Below are 14,709 nucleotides of genomic sequence, written 5' to 3' on the forward strand. Positions count from 1 at the left end.
GGACTCCTGGAGGGATGTCCGACTGCCCGTTTAGGCCTGATCCTGGTGGGATCGGGCCTAAACGGGCAGTCGGACATCCCTCTCACAATCCAGGACTGCTGGCTCCCAACTGCTTGCCTGCCTGTCTTCCTGATTGCCCCTAACCGCTTCTGCCTGCCAGCCTGATCACGCCCTAACCACTCCGCTGCCAGCCTGGTTGATGCTTTACTGCTCCCCTGCCAGCCTGTTTGCCCCCAACTTCCCTCCTCTGCCAGCCTGGTCACCCCTAACTGCCCTCTCCTGTAGGGTTGATCACCTCCAACTGCCCTCCCTTGCAGGCCTGGTCCCTCACAACTGCCCTCCCTTGCAGGCCGGGTGCCTCCCAACTGCCTTCCCCTGCTGGCCATCTTGTAGTGGCCATCTTGTGTCCACATGGGGGCAGGATCTTTGACCACATGGGGGCAGCTATATTGTGTGTTGCAGTGATGATCAATCTGTATATTACTCTTTTATTAAATAGGATAGAGGCCTGGTGCACGGGTGGGGGCCAGCTGGTTTGCCCTGAAGGGTGTCACAGATAAGGGTGGGGGTTCCCTTGGGGTGTGGGGCGGCCTGAGCGAGGGGCCTGTGGTGGTTTGCAGGCCAGCCACGCCCCCTGGCAACCCAAGGGGAGGCCCTGGTATCTGGAATTTATTTTCCTTCTACAATTGAAACTTTGTAGCCTGGAGCGGAGCCAAGCCTGGGGCTCTGGCAGCCATTTCTGTGGTAGTTAATTCACCTTCTACAATTGAAACTTTGTAGCCTTAAGCGGGTGAGCCCGGCCAGGGTGTGTGGAAAGCTTTGCTTCCCCTGTTGCCGCCGGCAACCCTGGCCTGCTCTCTCAAGCTCCATTCTGCCGCCATTTGTTTGAATTTGTTTACCTTCTATAATTGAAACTTTGTAGCTTGAGTGGAGGCTTAGGCCTGCAACGGCTATGGAAAGCTTGGCTTCCTCTGTTACCTAGGAAACCTTGTTCTCTGTGGCTGTAGCCATCTTGGATTGGGGTTAATTTGCATACTCGCCCTGATTGGCTGGTGGGCGTGGCGTGGCTGGTGGGCGTGGCTTATGTAGCGGAGTGATGGTTAATTTGCATATTACCATTTTATTAGGATAATAAAAGCCTAATATGCTAAGTGTCCGGTAGTCTGTTCAACTGATCAAAGCGTAATATGCTAATGATATGCTAAGGCTGCTCAACCACTTGCTATGACATGCACTGACCACCAGGGGACAGACGCTCCAACCAGTAGGTTAGCTTGCTGCTGGGGTCTGGCTGATCAGGACTGAGCGAGATGGGCCAGACACGCCCTGTAGCCCTCCTGAGGTCCCTCCCTGGCTGGCCAACCTCCCACATCCCTCCCCAGCCCTGATCGTGCACCAGTGGGGTCCCTCGGCTTGGCCTGTGCCCTCTTGCAATCTGGGACCCCTCAGGGGATGTTGGAGAGCCGGTTTCGGCCTGATCCCACAGGCCAGGCCGAGGGACCCTGCTGGTGCACGTGCACCAGGCCTCTAGTTTCTTATATTTGTGTAGTCACTATAGCTCTCTTGCATACTATTGGCGTGAAATTTTTTCTCATTTATACTTCATTATAATGACATTTCTGTCTTCAAATTTAATGTGTCTCCTGTAGAACTCATAAGTTGTATTTTAAAATATTCATTCTGTCAGTACCTGCTTTTTGATTGAATTGTCTATTCTGTTCACATTTAGTGTTATTGATATAGTTGAATATTTGTCTACTTTTTATCTTTTGTTTTCTCTGTCTCATGTATATTTTGTTCCTCTTTTCCTCCTTTTGCATGAAGTGAGTATTTTTAAAAAAATATATTTTTATTGATTTCAGAGAGGAAGGGAGAGGGAGAGAGAGAGAGAAACATTAATGATGAGAGAGAATCATTGATTGGCTGCCTCCTGCATGCCCCCTTCTGGGGATTGAGCCCACAACCTGGACATGTGCCCTGACTGGGAATTGAACTATGACCTCAACAGATCGACGCTCAACCACTGAGCCACACCATCTGGACATGAAGTGAATATTTTTAATGAAACATTTTAATTTCTTTAGTTATTTTTTCACTTTTCAGTCATTTCTTATATAGATGTGCAAAATGTACTGTGTACATTTTAGCTTATCAGAATCTGCTTTAGATTTATACTTAATTCCAATAAGATAAAGAAACATTACTCCTATATAGACTGTTCCCCTTTCTCTTTTTTATGGTATTGTTAATACACATTACATCTGAATGTAATAAAACCAACAATACATTGTTATAATTCTTACCTTATGCAATTTTATATCTTTTAAAAGCTATGAGAGAAGAAGAGTAAGCATGTACTTATAACTTTTGTTATATTAGCCTTTTTATTTTCCTACTAGAGGCCTGGTGCATGAAATACATGCATGGTGGGGGGGTGTTCCTCAGCCCGGCCTGCACCCTCTCCAATCTGGGACCCCTTGGGGGATGTCCGACTGCCGGTTTAGGCTCAATCCCAGGGACTGCTGGCTCCTAACCTCTTGCCTGCCTGCCTGATTGCCCCTAACCACTTCTGCCTGCCAGCCTGATCGCCCCCTAACTGTTCCCCTGTCAGCCTGATTGACGCATAACTGCTCCCCTGCCGGCCTGATCGCTCCCAACTGCCCTCCCCTGCTGGCCTGATTGCTCCCAACTTCCCTCCCCTGCCGGCCTGATCACCCCCAACTGCACTCTCCTGCCAGCCTGATTGCCCCCAACTGCCCTCCCCGGCCGGCCTGATCGCCCCCAACTGCCCTCCCCGGCCATCCTGATAGCCTCAACTGCCCTCCCCTGTCAGCCTGATCGCCCCCAACTGCCCTGCAAGTCTGGTCACCCCCAACTGCCCTTCCCCTGCTGGCCTGATCTCACCCCCAACTGCCCTCCCTTGCCGGCCATCTTTTGGTGGCCATTTTGTGGCGGCCAACTTGTTGTGGCCATCTTGTGATGATGTGAGTGTGGCCATCTTGTGGCGATGTCATGCGTGATGCCACCTAGGCTTTTATTATATAGGATTTCTAGTTTTGCTCATTTGTTTCTGTGTATTTGAATTTCCATATGGAGTCATTTCCTTAGTCCAGTACAGTTTTACTCCCAGCTACCTCCCATGAGCAGGTATTTGCAAATGTATTGTTGGGCCTATAACATGTAGAAACATTATGCACACATTGTTTTATAAAATTGCTTTTAAAATCAGTTATGGGAGTAGAGGCTGTATCAGATACATGATTTGCAAATATTTTTTTCCTACTTTTTAGGTTCCATTTTCAATTTGCTGATGATTTTCTTTGCTGTGCAGCAGCTTTTTTGTTTGATGTAGTCCCATTTGTTTATTTTTGCTTTCGTTGCCTTTGCTTTTGGTGTCATATCCAAAAACATCACTGCCAAAACTGATGTCAGGGAGCCTCTGAGCTATGTTTTCTTCCAGGAGTTTTGTGGTTTCAGGTCTCACTTTCAAGTCTTTAATTCATTTTGAGTTGATTTTTGTGTATGGTGAGCTGTGCAGTTTTCCTAGTACTACTTATTAAAAGACTGTCCTTCCCCTATTATATTGTCTTGGCTCCTTTTTCATAAATTAGTTGACCATTAGTGTGTTTTTATGTCAGTACTATACTGTTTGATTACAATAGCTTTGTAATAGGGTCTGGTGTTTTTCTTTCTCAGATTGTTTTGGCTATTTGAGGTCTTTTGTGGTTCCATACAAATTTTAAGATTGTTTGTTCTATTTCTGTGAAAAATGCCTTTGGAATTTTGAGAGAGATTACATTGAATCTGTAGATTGCTTTGGGTAATATGGATATTTTAACAATATTATTTTTTCCAGTCCATGAGCACAGACTATCTTTCCATTTGTGTCTTCTTTAATTTCTTTCATCAATGTCTTATAGTTTTTAGCATATACCAGACACGTTTCAGAATGATGATATAATATAATAATGCTGTCTGTATATTTATAGTTTTCACATTGCATTCATCAGTATTTTATCTCAGATCTTTGCAAAAGGAACCAAACATAAAATCTTTAGGAGTTTTTAAGATACACCTTTTTCTAAGTTACATCAAATGTCTTCTAACCTTCATTACTTCTTACTACCCTCTTGTGATGGAGGCTACTGACAACCGTCCTTGTTACTGCCGTTGGTGGGGGTAATGAGATCCTTGTCAGTGCTTTTTCTAAGTTGGGGATTAGTGAGTTATCCAATTCTGTGAAGTCCAGCCTATTACAAACATTTGGTTAATATGAAATGATGATGATGGCAGGGCCATTAATTCTGTCTAGGTCTCCTGCCTCCCATGTCAGTGCTTGTTTCATTGAGTTCATAGTTCCTTAGGTGTTTCAGATCAGAGCCCTCTTTCATATCAAGCTAATTACTTTGTCCAGGTTTACATTTTTGCCATGTGTTACACCTATGTTCAGAAGTTTTGTATTAACTGGGGAGGTCTCTGAACTCTGATTACCCAGTGGGCCAACGAAAGAATATTGGATTTTCCCAGATTAAACCTTTCTAGTATTTTCAGCTCTAGTTCTAGCCCCCAAATTCTTATTAGCTGCAAAGCTATTTTCTTTAGAATGTCCCTGGTATTTGTTATTTATATAGCATATCTCATTCAGTCACATGCCTTTCATCTGCTAGCATCTTTTCTTTCTGAGAAACTTCTAGTAATGACAGGAAAGCTCTAGGGTTCAGGCAGTCTTTGCAATGCCTAGGTTATAATGTAGATTGCCATTTTTGTTTTTGTGCTGTCAAGGAAGCTTATGATGATATTTGAGGGCTGAGAGTGATCTTGGAAGCTCAGTCATTTCAGCGTTTCATGAAAACGTATGCAATTTGAATTGAGGATTACTGACTAACATTAAATCTGTTAGGTGAGTGGTTGATGGGTAACTAGAAATTTTTAGTGGAACAAATAATACCACACAGAGAAATTCCTAGATGCAAGGGTGAAAACATAGTGGGTGGGTCAGTCTTCATTACCCAAACTCATTGGTTAATCTTATATTACTTATGTTGGCTTAGACTTTTATCATCTGTCATTTGATGTAATGTTTTATAAAGTTCAGAGCACCATCTATGATGTATTTTAGCCAAAAAAAACCCCACACTTTAACATGACTCCATTGGGCAGTTAGATTTTTTAGATTTTTAAAATTTGATATTTCCTAGAAACTAATCTACAAGCAAGCACTATAGGGAAGCAGTCAGACAGAAGATGAGTCCTTCTGCCTGACTCAGTAAACCAATATCATAAAAATAGAGATGTGCTATATTCAAAGAGACTTAAGGGACAAACAATTTGATACAGTGCATGGTCTTGAATAGGATACTGACTTGGGTAAGCCAGCTCTAAAGGAATTTTGGGGGTTAGGGAAATTTGGAAATAGTCTAGATGTCATATGAAATAAAATTTACTGAAATGGAGAGTTCGGAACTCACCAGATTTCCTTTTCAAAATATTGATGAGAAAAATCTGGTTACCAAAAAATAGTATATAGATAGAAAAATATATAGACAGAAAAAAAATCCGGAAATACATGCAATAAAGTGTCAGTAGTGGTACTTTCAGGTGATGGGATGATGGGGTTTCATATATTATTTTTTGCTTGTTTTCCCCTCCCAAGTTTTTGCATGTCCTGTTTCTGTGTAGACACAAACTTATTTTTAAAAAATATATGCTTACCCATCCTGTACAGATGGGTTGTTTTAGTATATTTCACAAGTTTTTTCCTTGATAAGATTTTATAATTTTTAGGATACTTTTTTGAACTGGCCTTTAGATCCTATATGCATCTCTCTTTTCTTTACTTTTTTATTATGGAAAATATTAAACACATAGAAAAGTAGAAAGAATAACATAATGAATTTTTATGTTCCCATCATCTGGCTTTAGCAATGATCAGTTATGCCCAGTTTATTTAATCTGTACCCACCATTCCTTTCCACCCATTATTTGAAGTAAATCCCACATCATTTCTTTTCATTCATAAATAGTTCACTATTTAGTTATGAAAGATAAAAACATAACACACAATACTAAATAATATATAAATAAAATAATATACTTATTATAATCAAATATGCAGTCATTGCTCACCTTTCTTGTCTCATAAGTGATTTTCTCTAATTATATTGTTTGAATCAGAGTTCAGATAAGTTCCCGACATCACAACTGGTTATGTTCCTTCTCCACCATTCTTTCCCTTTCAATTTATTTATTGAAGAAACTAGGCCCTTTATTTTTAATAATTTCTCACATTCTGCATTCTCTCTCAACCTTTGAATGCCTAAGACAGGAAACTGTTCTGTAGAATGCATCTGAGCAGGGTTCCCATTTAAAGTTTACAATATAACATATTTATGGAATGTTTGTAAAATCTGTAAATTGAAAGGGTCCATTTCTATCCTGAAGTCCTTTGAGTTTAACACTCTTACAGCCTTGATTATTTCAGTAGGAGGAAACAACTATTGAAGTAGGATACAGTGGGGTGGACTTGAGAGAGATCAGTCACACAAATTTTAAAGGAGGAACTTGCCAGATTTCCTTTTCAAAGCTAAGTGAAAATTTACCCTGAAAGTACACTCTGGTGTAATGGGATTATCTTGAAATATTACTTACTATCCTCAGAGAGCTCGGTCAGTAATGTGCTCTCTAATGTGATGCCTTGTACTCCTGCTGAGGCTACTGAGGTCAAGATTTACATTGACTATGTATTGATTTTCTCCAATGATTGCAGGTTGAAGATGGCAGTGATGCAGAGACCTATGGAGAAGAGAATGATGAACAGGGAAATTATTCTAAGAGAAAGATAGTCTCTAACTGGGATCGATATCAAGATACTGAAAAAGAAGTCGATAATGAAAGTGGAGAATCGCAGAGGGGGACGGACTTCAGTGTTCTCCTCAGCTCTGCAGGTATGAATTTCAATTGCTCACACACTGGTTGTGCCATGAACGTTGCAGAGACATTGATGTTCCTTTTTAAGTCACATCTTTTGTCCCTTGGATTTTTAAATCCAGATAAAGGACAGTGTGTCTAATGGCTTGCAAGGATAGAATGGTGTTTCTCTATGTGGAAGGCAGAGTTTCCGTGTGCTGATATAATGACTTAACCTTTTGCACTCGGAGGTCGAGTGTGACTCGACACGGTTAGCATCAGTAGCAGCTCGTATGTCGAGCCACACTCGACACATAGTTTCACCGCGGGGGGGAAATAGCAGGGTTTTCTTTGATTTCAGAGGAATGTTTATAAAAAGCTTTATAGAGTTTCTAGAATATATGATATTTTTTTCCTTATTTTATAGCCAGAAATGTTCATGTTAGTGGATATGCACATATTGGAGACATATACACCTGAATACCAAAACTTTTCTTTTTTGGTTTGAACAGTCTTCTCTTTCAATAGGGTAAAAAATCTCATTCCTCCTATGGCCAGCTGTGTTGACTCTCATCAATGTGGAACTGGAGGGTAGTTACAGGAGATAATGGGGCAGGGCTGGTTTTATAGATGGCTACTCCCTGTAGGATGGGACATAAGAAATTGAAGGATGAATGGAGGACTGACTAGTGGTTTTTAGGGGTTAGGGATGGGAGAGTGGGAGGTGAATGTGGTTATAAAAGGGCAGTATGCTGGAGCCTTGTGGTGCTCCATCTGTGCAAGTGATAAAATTGTGTAGAACTTACACACACACACACACACACACACACACACACACACACACACCCGCACACACCCCCAAGTGAGAGCAAATGAACCAGGGGAAGTCTGAATAAGATTGGTGGATTCTGCCTGTGTCATGTCCATATCCTGGAGGTGATAGTATACTGTAGTTTTACAAAATGTTATCATTGGAGGAAACTGGGCCAAGCATATAAGATTTCTCTGTATTATTTCTTATAACTGTACTAGATGCCCGATGCACAAAATTCGTGTAAGAGTAGGCCTTCCTTCCCCCGGCTGCTGGCGCCGGCTTCCCTCTGGCACCTGGGACCCGGGCTTCCCTTGCAGCCCCGGCTTCATCCGGAAGGTCGTCCAGAAGGACATCTGGTCTAATTAGCATATTATGCTTTTATTATTATAGATTATTATAGATGTGAATCTACAATTACCTCAATAAAAATATTGCCAGGTTAAAAAAATGTAAAGGATTAAGATGTGAGAAGCAGTGAGATAATATGAAAATAATATTTTCAGTTTGTTTTGAATTCCCTGCTCCCCAACCTTTATGTTGCTTTAGAGTTCTGCCTTTTTTCCGGTCTGCCTGTATATTTTGAGTGCCTGAACCAGACTAAGAGTTATAAAGTGATGAGTTCTCTCCCAGCGTATTAGTTGGAAAGAAAGAGGTAAGTGGAGCGAGTATTAGTGTGAGTCAGAAGAGCGGGCTCAGTCTGGTGTCATTATTTGTAAGGGGCACACAGTGTAACCACCTTAGGTAGAGGTTTGCTTATGGCATCCAACTCATTGACTGTTCAGGGCCTGGTGACTCATCTTTTTGCCACTCAGATGAGTATTTTTCTCTTGTTATCTGCATTTTGGCCAATTATGGGTCTAAAAGCACTTTTATTCAAGGTTGGAGAAATGTGAAATGTGTGCTGGTTAGCTTCAATTTTTATCAGTTGTTCTGCTTAAAGATTTCCGGGAAAATTGAGGTAGTGCAATAAAATTAACATGTGGACTACCTGTGGATTTAATGGAATCAATTGTGCGGTCAATTGCCACGACAGTATCTGGCACTAAAAGATACTGCAGACTGTTCTCTTGGGCAGCACATGTACCAAAATTGGAACGATACAGAGATTAGCATGGCCTCTGGGCAAGGATGACATGGAAATTCGTGAAGCATTCCATAGTTTTGAATGTCAGCTGTAATTGAAAAAAAACAACCTGCATAAATGTTTGAAGGCGATTCAGAATTCTAGTCTAAGGCAGCAGTTATGCACATTGGCTTATGGTTTTGGTTATTTATTTTAGCATTTATTTATAACTTAAACCTGGCATGGTTTGGGTGTCAGGTATATATATATATATGTGTGTAAAAATATGTATAAAATATATATATATATATTTGTAGTCTCTTTGCTTACTGATTTCTTAAGTGGCTTGCTTATCTGTGATTGGTTTTTGGGAGATCACAACTGTCACATCTTTTGATATGTGCTTATATTTCTTCCTTCCTCTGATTTGTTATTTTCTTGTCACATACCATAAGCCTGGGAATAGCTGTCCTGCTGTCTTCATATATGTTGGAGTGGGCTGTATTGGTTTACTTTAAGAGGTGGAGTTCATTCTGTGGTCATAAAATATTAAGAATATCCTCTAGACCGGCTGGCCATACTCCTTGGAATGATTCTGCCCTTGTTTGTGTAAATCAACATAACAACCCAGGAAAACATATCACTGGTTTATTAGATGTGCACATCACAAACTTTCTAGATATCGCCAAATTGCTCTCCAATGTGGAGACGAGCTACAATTCCTAGAGTCCACTGTCTTTGCCAATATGTAGCACTGTTAGAATTTCTCACGGTGGCCAGCTGCTGAATGGTATCTAGTTGTGGTCTGTTTAACAATTATTTGAGCCCCCACCATTCCCGGGTACTGTTTTAAAAGCCAAGTATAAAGCAGTGCACAGAAAAGACAAAAACACCTGCGACACGGCGTTAACATTAGGGGATGGAAGACTCAGGAAGGAAAAGAAAAGTAAAGTATATGGATCTTAAATGGTGATAATTGCTCAGGATAGAAATGAAGTGGGGAGGGGCTGTTACAGCTTTAGAAAGGGTGAACAGAGAAGGTCTCTCTGAGAAGGTGGCATTTTGAATAAAGACTTGAGGAAGGTGAGGGAGCAGGCATTGAGGCTCTGTGAGAAGTGTTTCAGGCAAAGGGAGTAGCAAGTTCAAAGGCTTTGAGTCTCTGAGATGAGCAGCCACTGGAAGGTTTTGAAGGGAAGAGTAGTATGGCTAATTCATATTTTAACAGGATCACTCTGGCTGCTGCGCTGGAGTAACCTGAAGACCGGTGAGGGAGGGAGCAGGTAGACCAGTTGGGCTATTGCAACAATGCAGACAAGCGTTGATGTTGGCTGTGGCCAGGGTGGTAGCAGTAGAGGTGGTGAAATAATGGTTGGGTTTTGGATTTATTTGGAGGGAATTGCATATAGGTCTTGTGACTATGGAGAATAAAATAAAACTATGCACAGGTATGACACCAAGTTTTTGGCGTAACAGCTAGAAGAAGGGGGTTGCCATTATTTGATATGGATAAAACTGTTGGAAGTGCTCAGTTTTGCACATAAATTCATATTAAGTGAATTATATTAAGCGAATGATGTTATAAATATCCAAATGACCCTTGGCAGAAAAAAGGTTCCCCACCCCAGATTTACAAAGATGTGGGTAGGTTGTAGGGAAAGCACAGAGATAGTACAGTGTGGGGAGGGCGGGTAACAGCAGAGGTGTTACCAGCCCTCGCTCCCGGAACTCTGAAGGAGATTCATGGAGAGCAGTTTACCGTGAGAGGATAAATCACCTTTGGTCAAGAGATCTAGCCAGTGAAGGAGACTACACAGGGAGAAAGACAGGGGAATAAATACTCTGGTTTTTAACTCTGTCTCCTGCCAGGGCTTCCCATAAGCTTAGCCTGCTGGAGGCCAGAAGGCAAGGGAGGCCTGTTACTGTCATCCATATAGACCAACTCCTAAGGCAGAACAGGATGGAGAAGGTTAGGGGGTGAACCTGGAGTAGCAAATGGAAGAGACTCAGCACAGCATATAAATTCTTTACTAAGTACAAAAGTAACCAAAATTGGAAGTAACTTATCAACCTTGAACATTTTGATTTTTAATATTAGACATTCAAGTTCAGCTATGATGTTATGGTCTTTCCTTAGTGTGGTTTAATATAAGGATCACAGGCCTCTAAGTGGAACAAGTGTGGATTTGAATGCTATTCTACCATGTTTCTGTCTAACTTTAGGCCAGTGATGGGCAACCTTTTGAGCTTGGTGTGTCAAACTTCGCCAAAAAACTGAGCATAACTCGGGTAGTGTGTCACTTTGAGGAAAAAACGTTATTTCGCAAATGTTTCATCCTCGGCATGCGGCCGCCTCAGCGGCCGCGTGTCATAGGTTCGCCATCACTGCTTTAGGCAATACTATTTCTCTCACTAGGAAATGCAAGAATAGAAAGAAATAAGTGCTTGATTTGATAATGTCAGCATGTTATCTGAAATTCACCATTCATTTTTGTTCTGCTTTAAATGTAACTATGGTGCCTAGATTTAGTATTTATCTATTTTTTTCTGTTGCTAGCTTAATTAACTGTATTCAGTAAAGTCAAATAAAGTCATTTTCCTCCTTGAATGTTAGACATATAGGAATGGTTGCCAGTAGAATTTACATATCCTCATTTTTCTGAGAAATTAAAACTTCTTCTTGGGTATAATAGAACTGATTATTGAGTGTATTTATCGACTAACCGATGGTGGTGGTCTGAGTCTCTGAGCATTTAAAAGTTGGTGGTCTTAGGTTAATTCATAAAAAGTCTTTTCCTCTTTCTCCCATTTTGCCACCTATAGTTGTTCCTCTGTTTTTCTCCTCATTCTCAGTGTCTGCCATGTGGCAAATGAGTAATTCAGACTTGGTTTCTCAGACAAGGGCTCTGCACTTTGAACTGTTCTTTATATTTTATTTTTTATTCTAGAATTAGCTGTGCTAGGCATACACCTCTGTGCAATTCTCAAATGTTGTTTTTGAAGGCAGACCTTTTGCTGAGAGTACATCTAGTTTAACTTGTTGTTTTCTCTCAGTAGGATTTCCATTGTAACAATGAATTTTTTGCAGACCATTCATAAATTTAAAGAGTAAATTTCTGTTGCACACACTGTTAGTGTATATGTATATTGGTATATTCACTTTGGAAAACAGTTTGCCATTTTTCAGTAAAGTTGAAGATTCAGTCTTTCCACCCTTGGAAGATACTCTAGAGAAATTCTAGACATGTGCACCAATGTTCATAGCAGTGTTTCAGAAGAGTCACCTATAGAAGCAACTCAAATGACCATGAACAGTGGAATAAATACATAAATGAGCGGACTAACCTAAAATGAAAAGAACCCCCCGCCCCATTTCCTCAGTAGGATTCTATTTTATATACTAGAGGCCTGGTGCACGAAATTTGTGCTGGGGCGGGGGCGTCCCCTCAGCCCAGCCTGCACCCTCTCCAATCTGGGACCCCTTGGGGGATGTCCAACTGCCGGTTTAGGCCTGATCGGGCCTAAACCGGCAGTCGGACATCCCTCTCACAATCTGGGACCACTGGCTCCTAACGGCTCACCTGCCTGCCTGCCTCATTGCCCCTAACTGCCCCCCTGCTGGCCTGGTCACCTCTCACTGTCCCCCCCGCCCTCCCCCTGCTGGCCTGGTCGCCCCATGCAGCCTGCTGCTTAGTCGTTTGGTTGCCCCTCACTAACCCCCCTACCAGCCTGGTCGCCCCACTCAGCCTGTTCAGTTGTCCGTTCGGTTGCGATGGTCGCTTAGGCTTTTATTATTATAGATAAGTTCAAGCTTAGAAAAAAGTAAACTGTGTTATTTAGAGATGCCTATTTAAATGGTAAGATGAAAATCAAGGAAGTGATTATTACAGAATCAGGATTGTGGTCACCTAGTGGAGAGGAGGGGTAGTGATTGGGGAGGTGCATAGAGCAGGTGTCCAGGGGGTGGGGGAGACTTCTGTGATGTTGGTAGTATTCTAGTTCTGACCTGGATGATGGTTACTTTTGTTTGTTTAATAATTCTTTAAATTGTGTATGTATTACCTATTTTATTTAGGTATCTCACTATAAGGACAAAAAAAAAATCTAAAAATGAAAGAATTTTAGTTGCCACCGCAGACGGTGGGAAGTGTTTTTGGCGAGGTAGTCCTTGCAGCACCCTTCAGCTCGTGCAGGCAGCATGCAGGTGCCTGTTCTGTCTGCGTTGCTGGCCATGGCAGTGGAGGATGTAGGAAGGGGGCTAGTTAGTATGAAATCATACCTTTCTGGGTAGGATGGGGAGTCTTCAGATTTTTTTTTAGGACTCTTTCTGTAAGTCCCTGAAATATAATGATGCCTTCAGCCTTTCTTTTTAAACAGTATTCTTGCAATTCTGTGTTACGTTTCACAAGCTTTGAGGATGGTATCATACTCTCATTTCACATTCAGGCATAAAATGTTAGATCTTTAAGCAATCCGCCCCCCTACCTTTTTTCCCCAAATGATGAGTCATTGAATTAATGCCATATGCTTTGTTTCTTTCTTTCAAGGTGTCACAGATAACTAGAGTTAAAAAATGTTTACTGCGTGAGCAAAATGCATTAGAGCAATAGTGAAGATGATCATGTAAAAAAACTATGTGCAGGTCTAAAAACTGTTTTTAAGTGGGACAAATAAAAATGAAACGGTTAGACTACAGTTTGGTCAGCAGAGTTGTCTATGCATATTTTCATTTATGTATCTTCTTCAGTGTAATTTTATGAAAAGTTAATTTTGGGAGATTTTAATATAATGACTTTCATGTCCTTTTGCCAGCAATTGGGCTGGAAGGGAAAAGAAAGCATAGCAGTCTAGCAGCCTGTACTTTTAAATTAAATTCTGGACTTTTTCTTCCCATGAAGCAGCAGGATAGTGGTATTGTCCTCATCGATTCAGTTCATTTTTTCCTCTTTTTAAATGGTATGTATTTTATTAGTTTTACTAATATAGCCTCATATTACAAAGGCAATTTAATAAAAGAATCGTCCTTTGATATTTGAGGCATTTGAAATAACACAAACAGAACTAGACATTAAAAAATTTTTTTATTTGGATAACAACAACCAAAAAAGACAGGTTAAAACACACAAGACAGTCTTTCCTTTCTTACAACTGGACCCAATTGGCTTTTCTCCTTCTGACCTCCAGAGATGCAAGCAGCTGAATACGTAGAAATTTGTTTGCTCAACTACTGGTGTCTGCACCGTTCTGTGTTTTCTCTTGTTTTGAGGCAGCTTCTTCTTTGTTTTTGCTGGTCCAGCTGCACCGTTTTCATCAGGTTCATCACGGTTATCAGCTTTCATTCTTTTGCCCTGAAACTGTACTTTTCCTTTAATAGACCCAGCCTTGGCAGCTTTAATTCCCTTTCCTTTTCATCTGTGACCTTTTGATTTCCATTTGTTTAGGGATTCTTGTTGATCCTCTGTGATTTTTTTCAGTTCCGCTTTTCTACCTCTCCTAGGGCGTCCCATATCTCTCCTTTGTTCCTGAATTGTAGGTTACCATTATTGGCTTCGTCTTTCTTTAGTGCTTCTCCAGCTTTTTCTTTAAATAGGATTATTCCCTCTTTTGTTTCTCTGATAAAGTCTATCCTTTTCATTAATATTTATTTATTAAATTGACTGGGGTGACATCGGTCAATATGAACATATAGGTTTCAGGTGTGGGTTTCTATGTTACAAGATCTGTATATTGCACAGTGTGCCCCACCACCCAAAGTCAAATCTTCTCCTGTAAAGTCCATTTGATTTTACTTCCCCACAATTTGAGAAAAGGAAGTGTGGATCTACTCTAGAGGTTTGATCAGCTAAATCACCCAAAATTTTAGTAAATATCCCCTCTTCTAGAGTTTTCATTTCAGCATCTATAATACTTCTGTTTTTCTTCTTGTTTA

General features: G+C 41.0%; 1 protein-coding gene across 1 annotated transcript in view; it reads left to right on the forward strand.

Annotated features, from left to right (window-relative positions):
• AVEN (apoptosis and caspase activation inhibitor) overlaps positions 1–14,709 on the forward strand; it is a 177,790-nt gene that overhangs the window by 48,973 nt on the left and 114,108 nt on the right. Inside the window, exon 2 of the mRNA XM_079768756.1 lies at positions 6,767–6,944. Coding sequence (XP_079624882.1) covers positions 6,767–6,944 — 178 coding nt within the window. The remainder of the gene's footprint in view (positions 1–6,766; positions 6,945–14,709) is intronic.

The sequence above is a fragment of the Cnephaeus nilssonii genome (genome assembly GCF_951640355.1).
Source record: "Cnephaeus nilssonii genome assembly, chromosome: 4".
Taxonomy (NCBI): Eukaryota; Metazoa; Chordata; class Mammalia; order Chiroptera; family Vespertilionidae; genus Cnephaeus; species Cnephaeus nilssonii.